At 42.6% G+C, this 13,823-nt stretch overlaps 1 protein-coding gene and 1 long non-coding RNA gene across 4 annotated transcripts in view; one reads left to right on the top strand and one right to left on the bottom strand.

Annotated features, from left to right (window-relative positions):
- Window positions 1-1,398: 1,398 nt before the first annotated feature.
- LOC145506710 (uncharacterized) lies at window positions 1,399-7,450 on the bottom strand. Its single transcript, XR_014054198.1, has 4 exons — window positions 7,256-7,450; window positions 6,250-7,170; window positions 5,535-5,704; window positions 1,399-2,114 (listed from the first exon to the last, which is right to left on the bottom strand). It is a non-coding gene; the product is annotated as an uncharacterized LOC145506710 (long non-coding RNA).
- Window positions 6,662-13,823, top strand: part of EPRS1 (glutamyl-prolyl-tRNA synthetase 1) — a 60,054-nt gene continuing 52,892 nt past the window's right edge. For 2 of the 3 annotated variants that reach the window (XM_081491961.1, XM_081491962.1), the window contains exons 1-2: window positions 6,662-6,827; window positions 10,887-10,971. In XM_081491961.1, the coding sequence (XP_081348087.1) occupies window positions 6,782-6,827; window positions 10,887-10,971 (131 nt within the window). In that variant the 5' untranslated portion in view covers window positions 6,662-6,781. Of the gene's footprint in view, window positions 6,828-10,886; window positions 10,993-13,823 lie in introns of all 3 variants that reach the window. The other variant, XM_081491963.1, reaches the window with a different exon arrangement.

Genomic DNA, 13,823 nt, shown 5'->3' on the forward strand with positions numbered 1-13,823 from the left:
AGAATACCTAAATTTTGTAAGATAATACAAATTTATTTTCCTTGTTTCCCAATTCATAATTATATTTTTCCAAGTAAATTTTGTATCACTCCCACTCCCTGGGCAATCAATGACTTTGCATCCTGTTTCCCATTGTATTTTTCCAGGTAAATTTTGTATCACTCCCACTCCCTGGGCAATCAATGACTTTGCATCCTCTTTCCCATACCAATTATTATAGAGTAGGAGGGACCCCCAGTTTGTGCCAGGCACTGTGGGGAATCCACAGATGTCTAAGATAAGGTTTCAGCAAACAAGAATCTGGAGAGCTAGAAGAGTGTGCAGAAGAGAAACTAATTTCAACATAGAAAGGCAGAAAGGCAGTGTGGTGTGCACCTGGAAAGTGAAAGCAAAGTTGCTCAGTTGTGTCTCTTTGCAACCACATGGACTATAGCCTACCAGGCTCCTCCATCCACGGGATTTTCCAGTCAAGAGTACTGGAGTGGGTGGCCATTTCCTTCTCCAGGGGATCTTCCAAACCCAGGAATTGAACCCGAATCTTCTGCATTGTAGGCAGATGCCTTACTGTCTGAGACACCAGGGAAGCCCATAATCATCTGGAGAACTTGATAAAATGAGATTAGGGACCCAATCCCCACAGAGTCTAATAGGAAGGTAGGGTGAGGGAAACGGTCCTGTTCTGATGCAGGTGTCTTAGCTTTTGGAGGCTGGCCACAAGTAAGATGTAGCCGTCTGATGATGGGTTGGGACAGACACAGATAATGCCTCTATAGCTGCACTAAGCACTCAAGGCTCATATTTAATTTAAGCAGCACTCCTTAGTGAAAACAGAAATGTCTTTAGGAGGCTGAGATGTATTTTTGTAATCAGTTCTTGGCCCCTTGAGCTATAATACCAGCCCCTGGTGTATGCTTGCAGGGCACTCGCCAGCACACGTTACGAGGTTTAAGAGGACAGATGACCTCTGAAAGGCATGCTTGCACAGCCCAGGGAAATAGAGACAAGACAAAACTGGGACAATGCCTTTAAGCAATGTCTTTTTATAAATAAATCCTTCATTTTTCAAGTTTGAAAGTAACTCTTGAAAATACATTCTTCTTTTGAAAACACTGAGGAAACATTATAAAAACCCTCCCCCATCTCCAGTGTAACCATGGCTGTTGGTGTACATGCTTCCAGGACTTTTTTTTTTTTGGTGTTTATATACAGTGCCCCGGACAGTATGATCTCAGGTGGCTTCAGCTGCAGCGGCCTGAAGCAGAGTTTCCGGTACCCAGCCAGAGACTGAGGTTGGGTCGTGTAGTGAGAGCCGCCGAATCCTAGCCACTAGACCAGTGGTCGGTGACAAGGCCCTGGCCCTTCAGCTCTGCAGAAATGACTTCCCACAAAGACAGAAAGTAGGGAAATAAAGTGTTTATTCGGAGGAAAAGAGAACAGTACATATGGATAGACCCACAGGTGGACTCAGAAAGTTGCAGCCTTGTGGCAGTTTAAATCACTTAAATGGGGCGTTTCTTCCAGGTTTCCTTTGGCCAATCATCTTGCTTTACCTGGTTCTGAGTCCATATTCGGTTTATCTCAGGATCCTCCCATGTGTGCATGCATATCTCTCAGCCAAAACTGATCTCTCAGTCTCTTCCAGCAAAGAGGCCTACGGGTAGCTTGACATCACTCCCGTTTTGACCTCCAAGCATTCCAGTCAGGAAAGTCTCTTTGACTTCAAGAATAAGAAATGTATAGTCTCTTATCTTTTATCTGGGCAGGGCCCAGCCTCCTCTCTCAATTGAACTGCTATTGATATTTTGGAGTTTCTGTCCACAGGGAACGAACTCCAACTGCTCACCTGAGTGGGGAGCCCATTCTACCTCTTGCCTCAAATCCTCCCTGAGAGACGTACACCCCAAGAAAACTTTATTGGGAAGATGAAGGGTGAAGGTCTGTCTTCTGTAGCTTCTTCAGGCTGGCAAGGGGCTTGTAGACCCTACCAAGCTGGGGTCACAGAGCTCTCATCCTATCACATTAAAGGGCCCCCAAGGTGGCTTCTGTTGTTATTTTGGCAGGATCTGCAGTGGGAAGTGGCTGGAGTCCCTGCATCACCATTGTCCTGTGATGCCCTAGAGAAAACAAACTAAATAATTAGAGAAGCAGGGGCTAAAGATCAGTAAAAGACTGTTAAAATCGGAGGCTCAAGCTTGGTTAGGAATTAGGTCAGCATACTGGCCATACTGATTTATATTTTTCCTAGTGCCCTGCTGTCTTCTCTACTCTTGCAAATCTGCAACTAAGAAGTTTCAGTCCAAGAAGCAGGCCTGGGACCAACAGGTTGACGCCTTCCATCTTAAGAATACAGAAATATTAAACATTTAACATAAATCAGTATGGGTGAAACCATGAAGTAGGATTTAAGAAAATAGAAACATCCCATCAGAAAGTTTTTAATACCTTGCGGGATCCAGGAGAACAAGTTAGAGAACCAGCTTTCAATTTCCCCACCCATACTGAATAGTGAGGATTGGTGGTTAATCGTCTGCTGAAACCAGGTGGTCTGGTGCGTTTTCCCAATGTTGGTCTATACCTGGGAAGAGGTGTTAATGTATGTGCAACAAGAAACGCTGGCAACTGCCATACCCCTCCTTGTTTTGCCAACAGATAAACCAGGGCCAGACGGTTGTCAAATACCACCTTGGCCAGTGAATCTAGAGACTTCTGTAAATTAGTAGGAGAGTTAGTGGTATTGTTAGCTATGGTGGTAAGAGTAACATAAATTTTGAAGGACATGTTGATGGGCAGCTACCCCGACCATGGTAACAAGGTGCACCCAAAGAAATAGGCGTCTCCATCTAGGATGCCATCAGGTAAATCTAGAGTTGATTGAGTAAACAGGTTTAATAAACTTAAATTCATTTAAGGAGTGGGTTACAGTAACCCACTTAAGGAGTGTGGTTAAGCAGTAACCACAGTTGCCAGCATATACTGTGTGGACATGGAGTTACTGTGTAGACAATTAGTGGCCCATGGTTTCTTAACTACCTGGCATAAGAAAACATATCCTGGTGGGGTACAATAGACTAACAAGCTTAAGGTTTTAAGATCTTGCCATCCAATTCTATTGTTACATAAATGTCCTCCAACCATATACCCAATGCCTTCCATCCATGTTGTCCTGATATCTGTTCCTTTAATGTAATTTAATCCTTTTTTTCCTTCCAACTTGTCTCTTGTTAGGATAAGCATCTTCAGGCCTAAGGTGAATTCTTACAGGTTGGGCATGTATAGCCATTCTAGGAGTTTCTTTGTCCCACACTGAAGGATCCACTTCTTGTACAATATGGTTGGGAATAGGACCTTGCTCTTCTGGCTGGTCTGTCTTAGTCAGAGTCAAGGGAAAGTGCTGTGGTCTCCTAACCAGAGTATGGCCCTGAGAGAGCTCAGAAGATCTCTTTCCAGTTGTGGGGACACTGAGGCACAACTAAAGACGTGAAATCAACTGCTGCTCACATTGACAAGTGACACATTGCCACATTTTGATACACTTTCTCATCCCTTCTAATACACATTAGATCATGAGCTTCCTGGCTTCTGTTCCTGTCCAAAAAATTTAATTCCAAGGAATTATACTTGGGACTGCATCTCCACCCAGAGCGTATTCAGGTTGGTCTCCGGCAAGTTAGTCAGCAAGCCTCTGGGCTGCTGTCCAGATTCTGTTTTTCCTCAGAAGTACAATAAATATTAGCTTGGCCAAAATGTTCATTCAGGTTTTTCCATAATATCTTATGGAAAAACCCCAATGGATATTTTGGCCAACCCGATAGGACTCCTTGGACATCCTTCCAAGTTAAGTCATAACCAGAATTAGAGCATGAAACTCTTCATGAAACTCTACATGGGTCTTCAGAAAATTGTTTCTGTTTGCTTTGGGCTAAGTTGGTTAAAAAAGGGGACTCTGACTGTCCCTTCACCATTTGCCACTTCCCTAAGAGGGTGTAATTCCTGTTACTGGGTGATAGGAAGCTCCAACGGTGAGAGGACAGAGGGACTAGTCTCTCTTTCCTGGGGTAATGGAGGGGATGGAGGGACATAGGGAAGTGGAGTTTGGGTTCGGTCAGATGGATCTGGAAAAGTAGGGATACTGTCAGGAGCAGGGGGAACTAGGTTTTCCCCTGAGAGATGGGAAAGCTTCAAAGGGGATCATCTAAAATGTTTTTTTTTTTTCTGGTTCCCCAGGTTTTGAATTACAAGAGCCATATAGGGTGGAATTTTGGTAATGGATCATGAAAGCCTGACTAGAGGGAACCTCAGTCCATTTTCCCATCCATCCAGTGGCAATAAATATGCAATTACAGAATGGTATTATAGAAACCCGTCTTCAGGTAGTTTTTCTCCATTTCCCAACTTACATGAAGGCCAGGCACTGCTACAGTAGAACTTAAGTTTTCCCTTTCTTAGCCTTTCTGTTAACCTGCAACCGAGAAAGCTCCAGGAAATGGAATTTGTTGTTCCAGAAACATTTGCTAGGAGACTTTGACCTGAAGGGGTTCAGGGTGCAACCCCAAATTCTTTCCAAACCTGATGGAGTTTCCAGACCTCTAGCATCCCATAGATTTCTGACACCTCTGGTCTCCCTTAGTACCTTTAGAAGGTGTCTTCCCCAGGTGGCCAGGGGAGGACATTTGAATCACTGCAGACAGGCTGCTAGGACTTTCCTTAGGAGGGATCCCTCGTCTATGGAGCTTATGTCCTATGATAAGTCTTCCTACGCTGGGGTGTATTCCTCGTGACTGAGCATCTACAACATTTATAATTCGGGCTTCTGGGTAGCGGCCAGCCTGATAAGCTGTCTGTAGCAGTGTGTATGCTGCCAAGGCCTGGAGTGAAGGGGGTCCATCAGTTGCAAAATAGAACCCTTGAAGAAATTGGAGTTGAATGCTATGGAAGATGGCACAGGGTTGAAGGCTCAAGGGCAGGGAGGCAGAGAAATTCTCACAGTAAATTTCTGGGCATTGAGTGAGGTGAGACACTAGACAGCAGGAAAATCCAAAATCCTTTGCCCTTTCGTCCTGGCAGGTATAAAAGAACTGGGCTTCGGCTGACTTTGTCTCACACATGCAGCACTGGGTTTGGCAGTGGCGGGGACGCAGTTTAGGAATAATATCCAGACAATCCTTCCCTAAAAGGTTGCGGAGATACGAAGTGAGAAAGAGACCCTGTTATGCAAGTATAGTGGGAAGGAAAAGCGTAGTGGAAGGTTCCATACTGGACAACGACAGAGGGAGAGTGGGTGAGAGAGACCCCTTGAGCTCCTGCACGTTTGGAAATCACATTTCCACCATGTCCCAAAGGACAGAGTTAACTGTCACCCAAGTGTTATTTGAATCTGCACAGCCTGGGGGACCCCTGTGCCATCCTCAATGTTGAGCAGACAGAAATTATGCCCTATGGGTCTTGAAAAGAAAGGGAAATGGAGAGTGAGATAAAGAAAGCAGGAGCGAAAGTCAGTGGCCTCAAGCCGCAGCTGGGTGAAGCCCAAGGTTTACCTTGAATTCCTGGGTTTCAGCACCAAATATGATCTTGGGTGGCTTTGACCCGCAGCGGCTTGAAGTGGGGCTTCGTTTCCCGGCCAGAGATTGAGGTCGGGTCTCCGCGGTGAGTACTGAATTCTAGCCACTAGACCAATGGTCAGTGACAAGGCCCTGGCCCTTCAGCTCTGCAGAAATGAATTCCCATGAAGACAGAAAGTAGTGAAACAAAGAACACGTTTATTAGCAGGAAAAGCATACACTACGAGTGGATACACGGGTGGACTCAGAGAGTTGCACCCGCTTGGTCGTTTGAATCATTCATGTGGGGCATTTCTTCCGGGTTTCCTTTGGCTAATCATTTCCATTTGTCTGGTCCTGAGCCTGTGTTCGGTTTAACTCAGGATCCTCCCACGTGTCCAAGTGCATCTCTCAGCCAAGATGGATTCCAGTGAAGAGGCCTATGGGTAGCTTGACATCACTCCCCTTCTAACCTTCAAGGGGCTACAGGGGAAGGTCTCCTCGATTTTGAGCATGATAAATACGTGGACTCTAGGCTTTTATCTGATCAGAGCCCAGCCTCTTCTCTCAATCATCCTGCTATTGATATCTTGGAGTGTCTGTGGTGGGGCGGGGGGGCGCAGCTACCTCCTGCCTCAACTATACGAGCCCCTATACAATTCCGGCTTCTGGTGACCACCCATTACACTGCAGAAACCATTTCACCACTTACTTTTCTCACTTTGGGATTCCCTGGTGACTCAGACGGTAGAGAGTCTGCCCGCAATGCGGGAGACCTGAGTTCGATCCCTAGGTCAGCAAGATCCCCTGGAGAAGAAAATGGCAATCCGTTCCAGCAGTCTTGCCTGGAAAATCCCATGGACAGGGGGAGCCTGGCGGGCTACAGTTCACATGATAGCAACTAGTCAGACACCACAGAGCGACTTCACGTTCTCACTTTACGAAGTGTCGTAAAACGTCGTCCGCTTCAGTGTCTCTCCTCGGTCACCGGCTTGGACCACGTTAGCCACGTTGGCCCTTGTGACCCTAGAAGGCCCCCAGCGCCCACTGCCGGAGGGAGGGGCGCGCGGTGATGACGCAATGCGCTGTGCGGCAAGACGCCGACCGCGGCGCGGGGGAGGGGCGAGGGTTGCGGCAGCGTCAAGCCGGCGCGCACCACGTTGCAGCTTCTCGCTTTGGGCAGTCGGTTGTGTTTCAGGCGGCCGGGTAGGCGCGCCGACAGGTAGACCGGCGGGCCAGTGCAGATGGCGACGCTCTGTCTGACTGTGAATTCGGGAGACCCTCCGCTGGGTAAGGGGCCGCGGCCGCAGACCTGTGTGGGTTGCATCAGCCGGGGGAGGGAGCGGGGCGGGGAAGGTCGCCGTGCCGGGCTTGGCGCAGTGGCGGTCCTAGTCGGGGAGGTTAGGCCTGCCTCTCTCCCCGGAAATGTGCACGCGGTGGGCTCCGCGCCCCTCGCCCTCTGTCCCTGGCAGGTGGATTTGCTCCTGAAGACCCTTCTGGGCTTGGAGGTGGGCGCGGTGTGAGCCCGGGCAGAGCGGCATGGGGCTCAGCTTCGGACCTTGTCCCCCAGAAAGATGACTCCTAGCTTACTCTTCTCTCCCTTTTAGCAATGATGTCTCCTGGAGACCGAGAGCTGGACGTAGAAATAACATTTTTAAAACTTAAAATCCCAGTACTTCGTTCCCCCTCTTTTAGCGCTTTCCTCCAAATCCACTTACCTTTATTTACCTCCCTTCCTTCGTCCTCAGAAAAGCTTGTCAATTCCCTTGACTCAAGTTTTCTTTACGTTTCATTGGGTTCAAAGGAAACGAGGAAGATGATCATAGAAGCATTTGAAATTTTAACCGAGGTTGCGATTATATTAATTAAAGGTGGCAGGGTAACTGCTCGAACACCCAAGTACACTGCGGACTGATGGGGTTGCTTTACTACACTTCCGATGGATGTAGTAAATGTCGGAGCAAAGGTGGGGCTTGTCATCTTCCTGATACATCTTAAATTCGATTTGGAATCGGTTATTCAATGTGGCCAAGGTTACTGTGGATAGATAGCTTAGACTTTTCAGCTATTTCTTTTTTTTTTATTGCTTTGAGAAATAACACAAAATAATTTGATCAGTTTATTGAGCTCTTATTGTTAATGCATTTCTTAATATAGACACGCAAGTACTATTCTAATATTTGAAAGGCCCAGATATAGTTGGCCGCATCGGGCTGATGAAATTACTCAGTACATTCTCACTACAGGGTGTTTTGAGCCTTTTGGAACAAAAAGCACAATTGAATGCTGTTTAAAATATTTTTTAAATGATGGTGTTTTAGCATATTGGTTCCAGTAATTATGGGCTAACCTTACACAAAAATCAGTAAACTCTAATAAAAGAAATGGGTTTGATTCTGCAGTTGGAAAGCGCTAGACAATGTGACCTCATGGTTAAGAGCAAAGACATTTGGTTCCTGGAGATCTGGGTCCATCCTGCCTGCCATTTACTAGTTGTGGAACCTTGGCAAGTTCCTTGTTTGGCATCTTCACAGCTTCCTTGTTTAAGAAACAAGGAATAATATTTTCTACATACCGTTGATGGCCAGAATCAATGAAAACTGTAGGTCAAGTTCCTGACACACTGTAGATTTTCAATAAATAGCTAGTTTTTACTAATGTTACTTAGAAAATCACCATGAAGATGATAGACCTGTTTCCTTAGTAAATTATGAAATTGAGACCCGTAGCTTCAGTATTCTGGAAGAAGGGTCTTAAAAAATTTTGTTGTCCTTATGAATTATAGACCAATTATAGGATATTTAGTTCTATTTGCTTTTCTTCCTCTTTTTTTGTTTTTGATTTTATTGTTCCTAGTTGTTTAATTTGAATACATTTTGTCTTTAATCAATAATGTTAGATGAAACAATTAGAAAAACGTTGCATTGTGAGAATTTCCCTATTTTATATGCATTTACCATTTTTTAAAAAAATGTTAATATAATTTTAGACTTAAAAAAGTACAAGAATAGAACAAGGAACTTTTTTTTCCTTCTATGCCTTTGGAGAACATGCTGCAGATAATAATGCTTCAGTACCCCAGAATACACCAGTGTACATCTCTCTCAAGTAAGAAAACTCTATATCACCTCACAAGACCATACAAATCAGGAAATACTCATCAATACAATTCTCCCATCTAATGCCCAGATCCCATTCAGATTCCTACATTGATTGTTCCTATGTTACCTCTATAGCTTAAGGATCAAAATCTAGTGTCATGCTTTGTGCCTACTTGTCACGTCTGCCCAGTTTCTTTCAATCTGGGATGGTTTTCTAGTTTTGCTTTTATAGGTTTGACCTCCGTGGAGATTACACTTACTCGAAGGATGTCAAGGTTGTTTTTTCGTGGCTCCTCATGACTAGATTCAGGCTCCATGTCTTTGGCAGAAGTAGCACAGAAATGATTCGTTGTTCTTCACTGCAGCCCATTGATTGGTGCCTGAGTTTTTTTCCATTACTGGTGATCTAATCTTGAGTACTTAAGGTGATTTCTGACAGCTTTCCTCACTATAGAGTTTTCCTTTGTGCAGTTAACAAGCTTTTTGTGCGGAGATGCTCTGGGACCATGCAAACATTCCAGTCCGCATCAAACCTTCACCCACTGGTTTCAGCATCCATTAGTGCTTCCTGCCCAGCTTGATTATTCGTAAGATGATGCCAAATGGTGACCTTCCATTCTGCCACTCCTTCATATATTACTTGGCATTTTTTTATTTTTGGTGAGAAGATCTTTTTCTCATTTAAAAAAATTATAGGAAAATATACTCAATAGGTTATACTCCGTATTATTTTTCATTTTCAGTTTTTTTTCACATTAGCAATTTCTTTTTTTTTTTAATAATTTCTTTTTATTATGTAACATTCCGTTCTTTTTCAGTTTCCCCTGGCTGTCTCAAAATTATCTTTGTACAGTTGGCTAGCTTTGCATCATTTTCGGTTCTTAAAATTAAGCATTTTTATTTTCAAAATTAGTTTTATTGAGTTCTTTTTTTTTTTTTTTTGGTGAACATGCCTAAAGTTCACCGGTTTTAAGTTATAAATTGATTGACAGATATGTACAGTGTGTAATGAACTAAAATATTTCCCTCACTTCAGAAAGTTTCCTCATGCTCCTTTGCAGTCATTCCCCTTCCCCCATCCCTGGCCCTTCATGGCCACTGATGTGCTTTCTGTTGCTGTTTGGCTTTTCCTACATTGTGTGTGTGTGTTGGTCGCTCAGTCGTCTCCGACTCTGTGACCCCATGGGCTGTAGCCTGCCAGGCTACTCTGTCCATGGGATTCTCCAGGCAAGAATACTGGTGTGGGGTGCCATTCCCTTCTCCAGAGTTCATATACATTGGGTCATGTCAAATTATTCTTCTGTGCATAGGATAATTCGTTGAGATTCATCTATCTTGTTGCTTGTAATAGGAGTTCATTTTAAAAATCTGCTATGTAGGATTCTTTGCTATGGATACTCTAAAACTTATATTATTTACTTTAGTGGTTAAATTGGCCCTGTTTGCCAGCGGGAGCCCCTCCGAGCTGACCTGTGGGTCCTTTTGGCATATCTCTTACCATTCTTTGAGTACTTCTTGGTTTCCAGCACAGTAAAATTTTCCAGGTTTGTTTTATACCTTCTCTAGCACAGCCCTGTCCCCAGTGGCCCATGGTATTTAGAAACCAGTATCTGGGTGCTAGTTGTCTGTCTTCGATAAATTAAGGACAAAGGACTAATGAATATTTAGTAAACTCTATGATATGTTGAGAGACAGATGACACTGTTCTTAAATTTGAGTTCGGGCCTGCATTAGAGCTGCATTCAAAGCCTGACAGCTACATATTTACTCAAGGGCTTTGAGCTAGTTATTTAACCCCTCCACACCCCAGTTTCCTTGTCTATAAAACAGAGATAAAGGTGCCTACCTATTAAGGTTACTCCAGAGATTAAAAATGCTAATGAAGGTAAGGCATGTAGCACAGTCCCTGCCACATATAACCTCTAATGCTTTCAATGATAGCTTTTCTACAAGGTACTATTCTAATTTATTCTTTTCTCGTGAGAGAGGGAAAGATTCGTTTCAGTGTCCCTTGCTGGACACTGAGCATTTTCAAAAGCAGTTGGATTATGCCAGGGAATGGTTTCTGGTTTGTTACTTCTCTAAGACCAGAAGGCCATACTTTGCATCTACAGACTGCCGGGAAAAAAATTTACTCCTCACAGTACTTAACATTGTTTTGTTGACTCATCCTTATTGCTTTATGATTCAGGTTTTAAATACTGCATTGTTTATAAAGAAAGAAGTCTATTCATCTCATTATTTTTAGGAGCTTTGTTGGCAGTGGAACATGTGAAAGACAACGTCAGCATTTCTGTTGAAGAAGGGAAAGAGAATATTCTTCATGTATCTGAGTAAGTGTATCTTTGCTTTTGGTACTCAGCTGTATTTTTTAAATATTTAAAGTTAAATGTTGTATGCTTGTTTTACTTGCTAACTGGTAGAATATCCCTAAAAAGAAATATACTTTTCTTTCTTATTCTAAAGGAATTATATCCAACCAGCACAGCATTGTAAAGCAATTATCCTCCAATTAAATAAGTTTCAAAAAAAAATTAATATCCAGAGACTTATATTTGGCAGCAAAGTATCTGATCACATGTATAATCTGTCTAAAAGAAACTGGAAATGTACAGAAAGATTTATGTACATGTGTTTTAATTCTTTTGTAAATTGGAAATTTAATAAAATTAATAATAAGGGGAAATAAATTTGGTAAGTCCACAGCATAGAGTATTAGACATCTGTGAAAAAAGACTTATGAAGAATTTCTAATGTGGATATGTTCATAATCTAATGTTAATGAAAAAGCAAGAAATAAATGTGAAAGTACATATCTCCAAAGAAAAAAACTGAGAAGTATACAATACCTTTACTAGTATTTCTGAGTTTTGGAGTTGTGAGGTGTTTTTTCCTTTTTACTTCCCTGTGTTTTCAAAATTTTCTGTAATGAATGTATACTGAATTTTTTTTTTTTAATATTGTATATTCTTGATTAAGATGGATTATTTGCATCTTAGGTATATGGAAGATGGCATGCCCTTGGATTTACCTCTTTCTTTTGGAACCCACTGAAAAAAATTGAAAAGGAAGGGAAATAATTCTCTTATTTAGCAAAACTGAGACATAGACAGAACCAGGTTTCAGATTCTTTTAAGGAATCTTTGCCAGATCGTGGAACTTGAACCAGGTTGAAAGCAGGCTTCAAGGGTATTCTCAAGCAGGGTGCAGATATGGAAATGGTTTAAATGGTCTGTAATAAACTGACAGAAAGACTTGTATTGGAAAAGGGGCAGCATACAGAAAACCTTCACTCAGACACACCCTTCTTCTCCCCCTGTTTTCCTTCCTCCCATTGTAGTTGCATCAGAACTTTGATTAGATCACTTCGTAGTGCTTACACTATGAGGATCCTGTAAGTTGGAGTCACTGCTGAGCTACATATCATGATTGCTTTTCATGTACAGTTTTTACTTTTCCATGGAATAGTTGTTTGCTTTGTTCTCTTCTGAAAGCTTTCTGATCCCTGTGTTTTCTGTGGGACTTCAGGAAGCTTGTGGGCATCTTCCCTTAGGATCCAGTATTCATAAATTTCACGATAATATGCTTTAGTCTGAGTCCGTTTTTCATCTGTTTTACTGGGTGCTTGGCTGCGCCCTCTAATGTGTAAACTTAGAAATCCTCTTTTGGGGATTAGAAAATTTTTTCTTTGATAACATTCTATTTTCTGTTCTTAATGTGTATGTTGGGATTAGTCTTCTTACTTTCCTTAAGTGTCACCTTCATTTTCCATTTTTTCCCCCCATTTTTCTTCACTTTCAAGAGAGGTCTTCAACTTTATTATCCCGTTTTTCTATTGAGTTTTCCTTTTTGCTGTTGTATTTTTCGTATCTGAGAGTTCTGTTACTTACTATCTAGGTAAAGTATCCTGTTCTTGTTTTATGATTACAAACATAATCATATGTTTTTTCATTGCTCAGAGAAAAATTATGTATTCACTTTTAAACTTTTCTTTTCCTTGATTTGTTCACTTTACATCTGTGTGTTTATTTTGGTCGCTATCTTTTGAGTTAAAGGCTTTTGGTAACTATTGATGGTTTTCTAAGATTTTGACTGGGAGTTTCAGACTCCCAAGTTCTGAACTCCAAGGTGGGCTTGTCACTTGTGAGTTTCACTCGGGGTAATCTGACTGAACAACTGTTCATTTGAAGGAGCTTCTGGTGTTAGTATCCTTGGTTCTTTTCCTCCTGGGTAGATCAGATTGTCCAGAGAAGACTTTCAGCATCCTGTTTGGAAGGTGAGGATGGGCTGGAGCCAGCATATTTTGGAGGCTGAGGGTGGCAAGAAGGCTGAGAATCTCAGCATCCAGTTTACGTTTATTTCATTTATTCTCTTGTCATCTCTGTCACCCAGCTTGCCACCGTGCCACATTGCCCCCAAGTCGACAGACCCTCTATCTTCGTCTTTAGAGAATAAAGCTCCAGTTTTTGCCAGGACTGGGTAAGAGGAGTAGCCCAGCTGTAGAGAATAGGGGTTGGAGGTATCTGTATTTCTGGCTAAGTTTTAAACAGACTTTTAAGCAAGCCTCCTTATTTTAGTCCCTGGTTTTATTGATTTGTAAGTCTTTAGAGGATCCTGAAATTTAAATTGGATTGGTTTTCAGCTTTGTCCATTGTCCAGTTAAGATTCAGTTTTTTCAGGCCTGTTAACTCTATCTGCTTTCTAGCTTCTGAAATTTTATTGCTGTTATCTCTTCTCTCTAGTCTCTTTTTCCTTATGGGTTTGTGTCTGTGTCTTTTTAAACATTTTACACAACAGTTTTGGTGAGGTTTGATCTGCCATGTTTACCTGGAATTTGATAAAACTAGCTTCTTTATGATAGCATATCCTTGGCTTCATTGCCTTTATTTATTTTAAATCACTTTATTCTTGATATCCCAATCATATGTTTATTTTCACCACTGAATAGACATGTAGAAACTAATAGCGAGAAGGATAAAACATTATGTAGAGGACTTCCCTTGTGGTGCGATGGAGAAGAATCTGCCTGCCAGTGCAGGAGATTCGGGTTCAGTCTCTGGTCTGGGAAGAGTCCACATGCTGAGCAGCAGCTCAGCCCGTGCGCCACAGCTCCTGAGCCTGAATGTGACAACTGCTGAAGCCCGCATCGGAACCTGTGCTCTGCCACAAGAGAAGCCACCACACT

Source organism: Giraffa tippelskirchi, chromosome 5 (genome assembly GCF_054371585.1).
Source record: "Giraffa tippelskirchi isolate mGirTip1 chromosome 5, T2T-mGirTip1v1.2.pri, whole genome shotgun sequence".
NCBI classification, from domain to species: domain Eukaryota; kingdom Metazoa; phylum Chordata; class Mammalia; order Artiodactyla; family Giraffidae; genus Giraffa; species Giraffa tippelskirchi.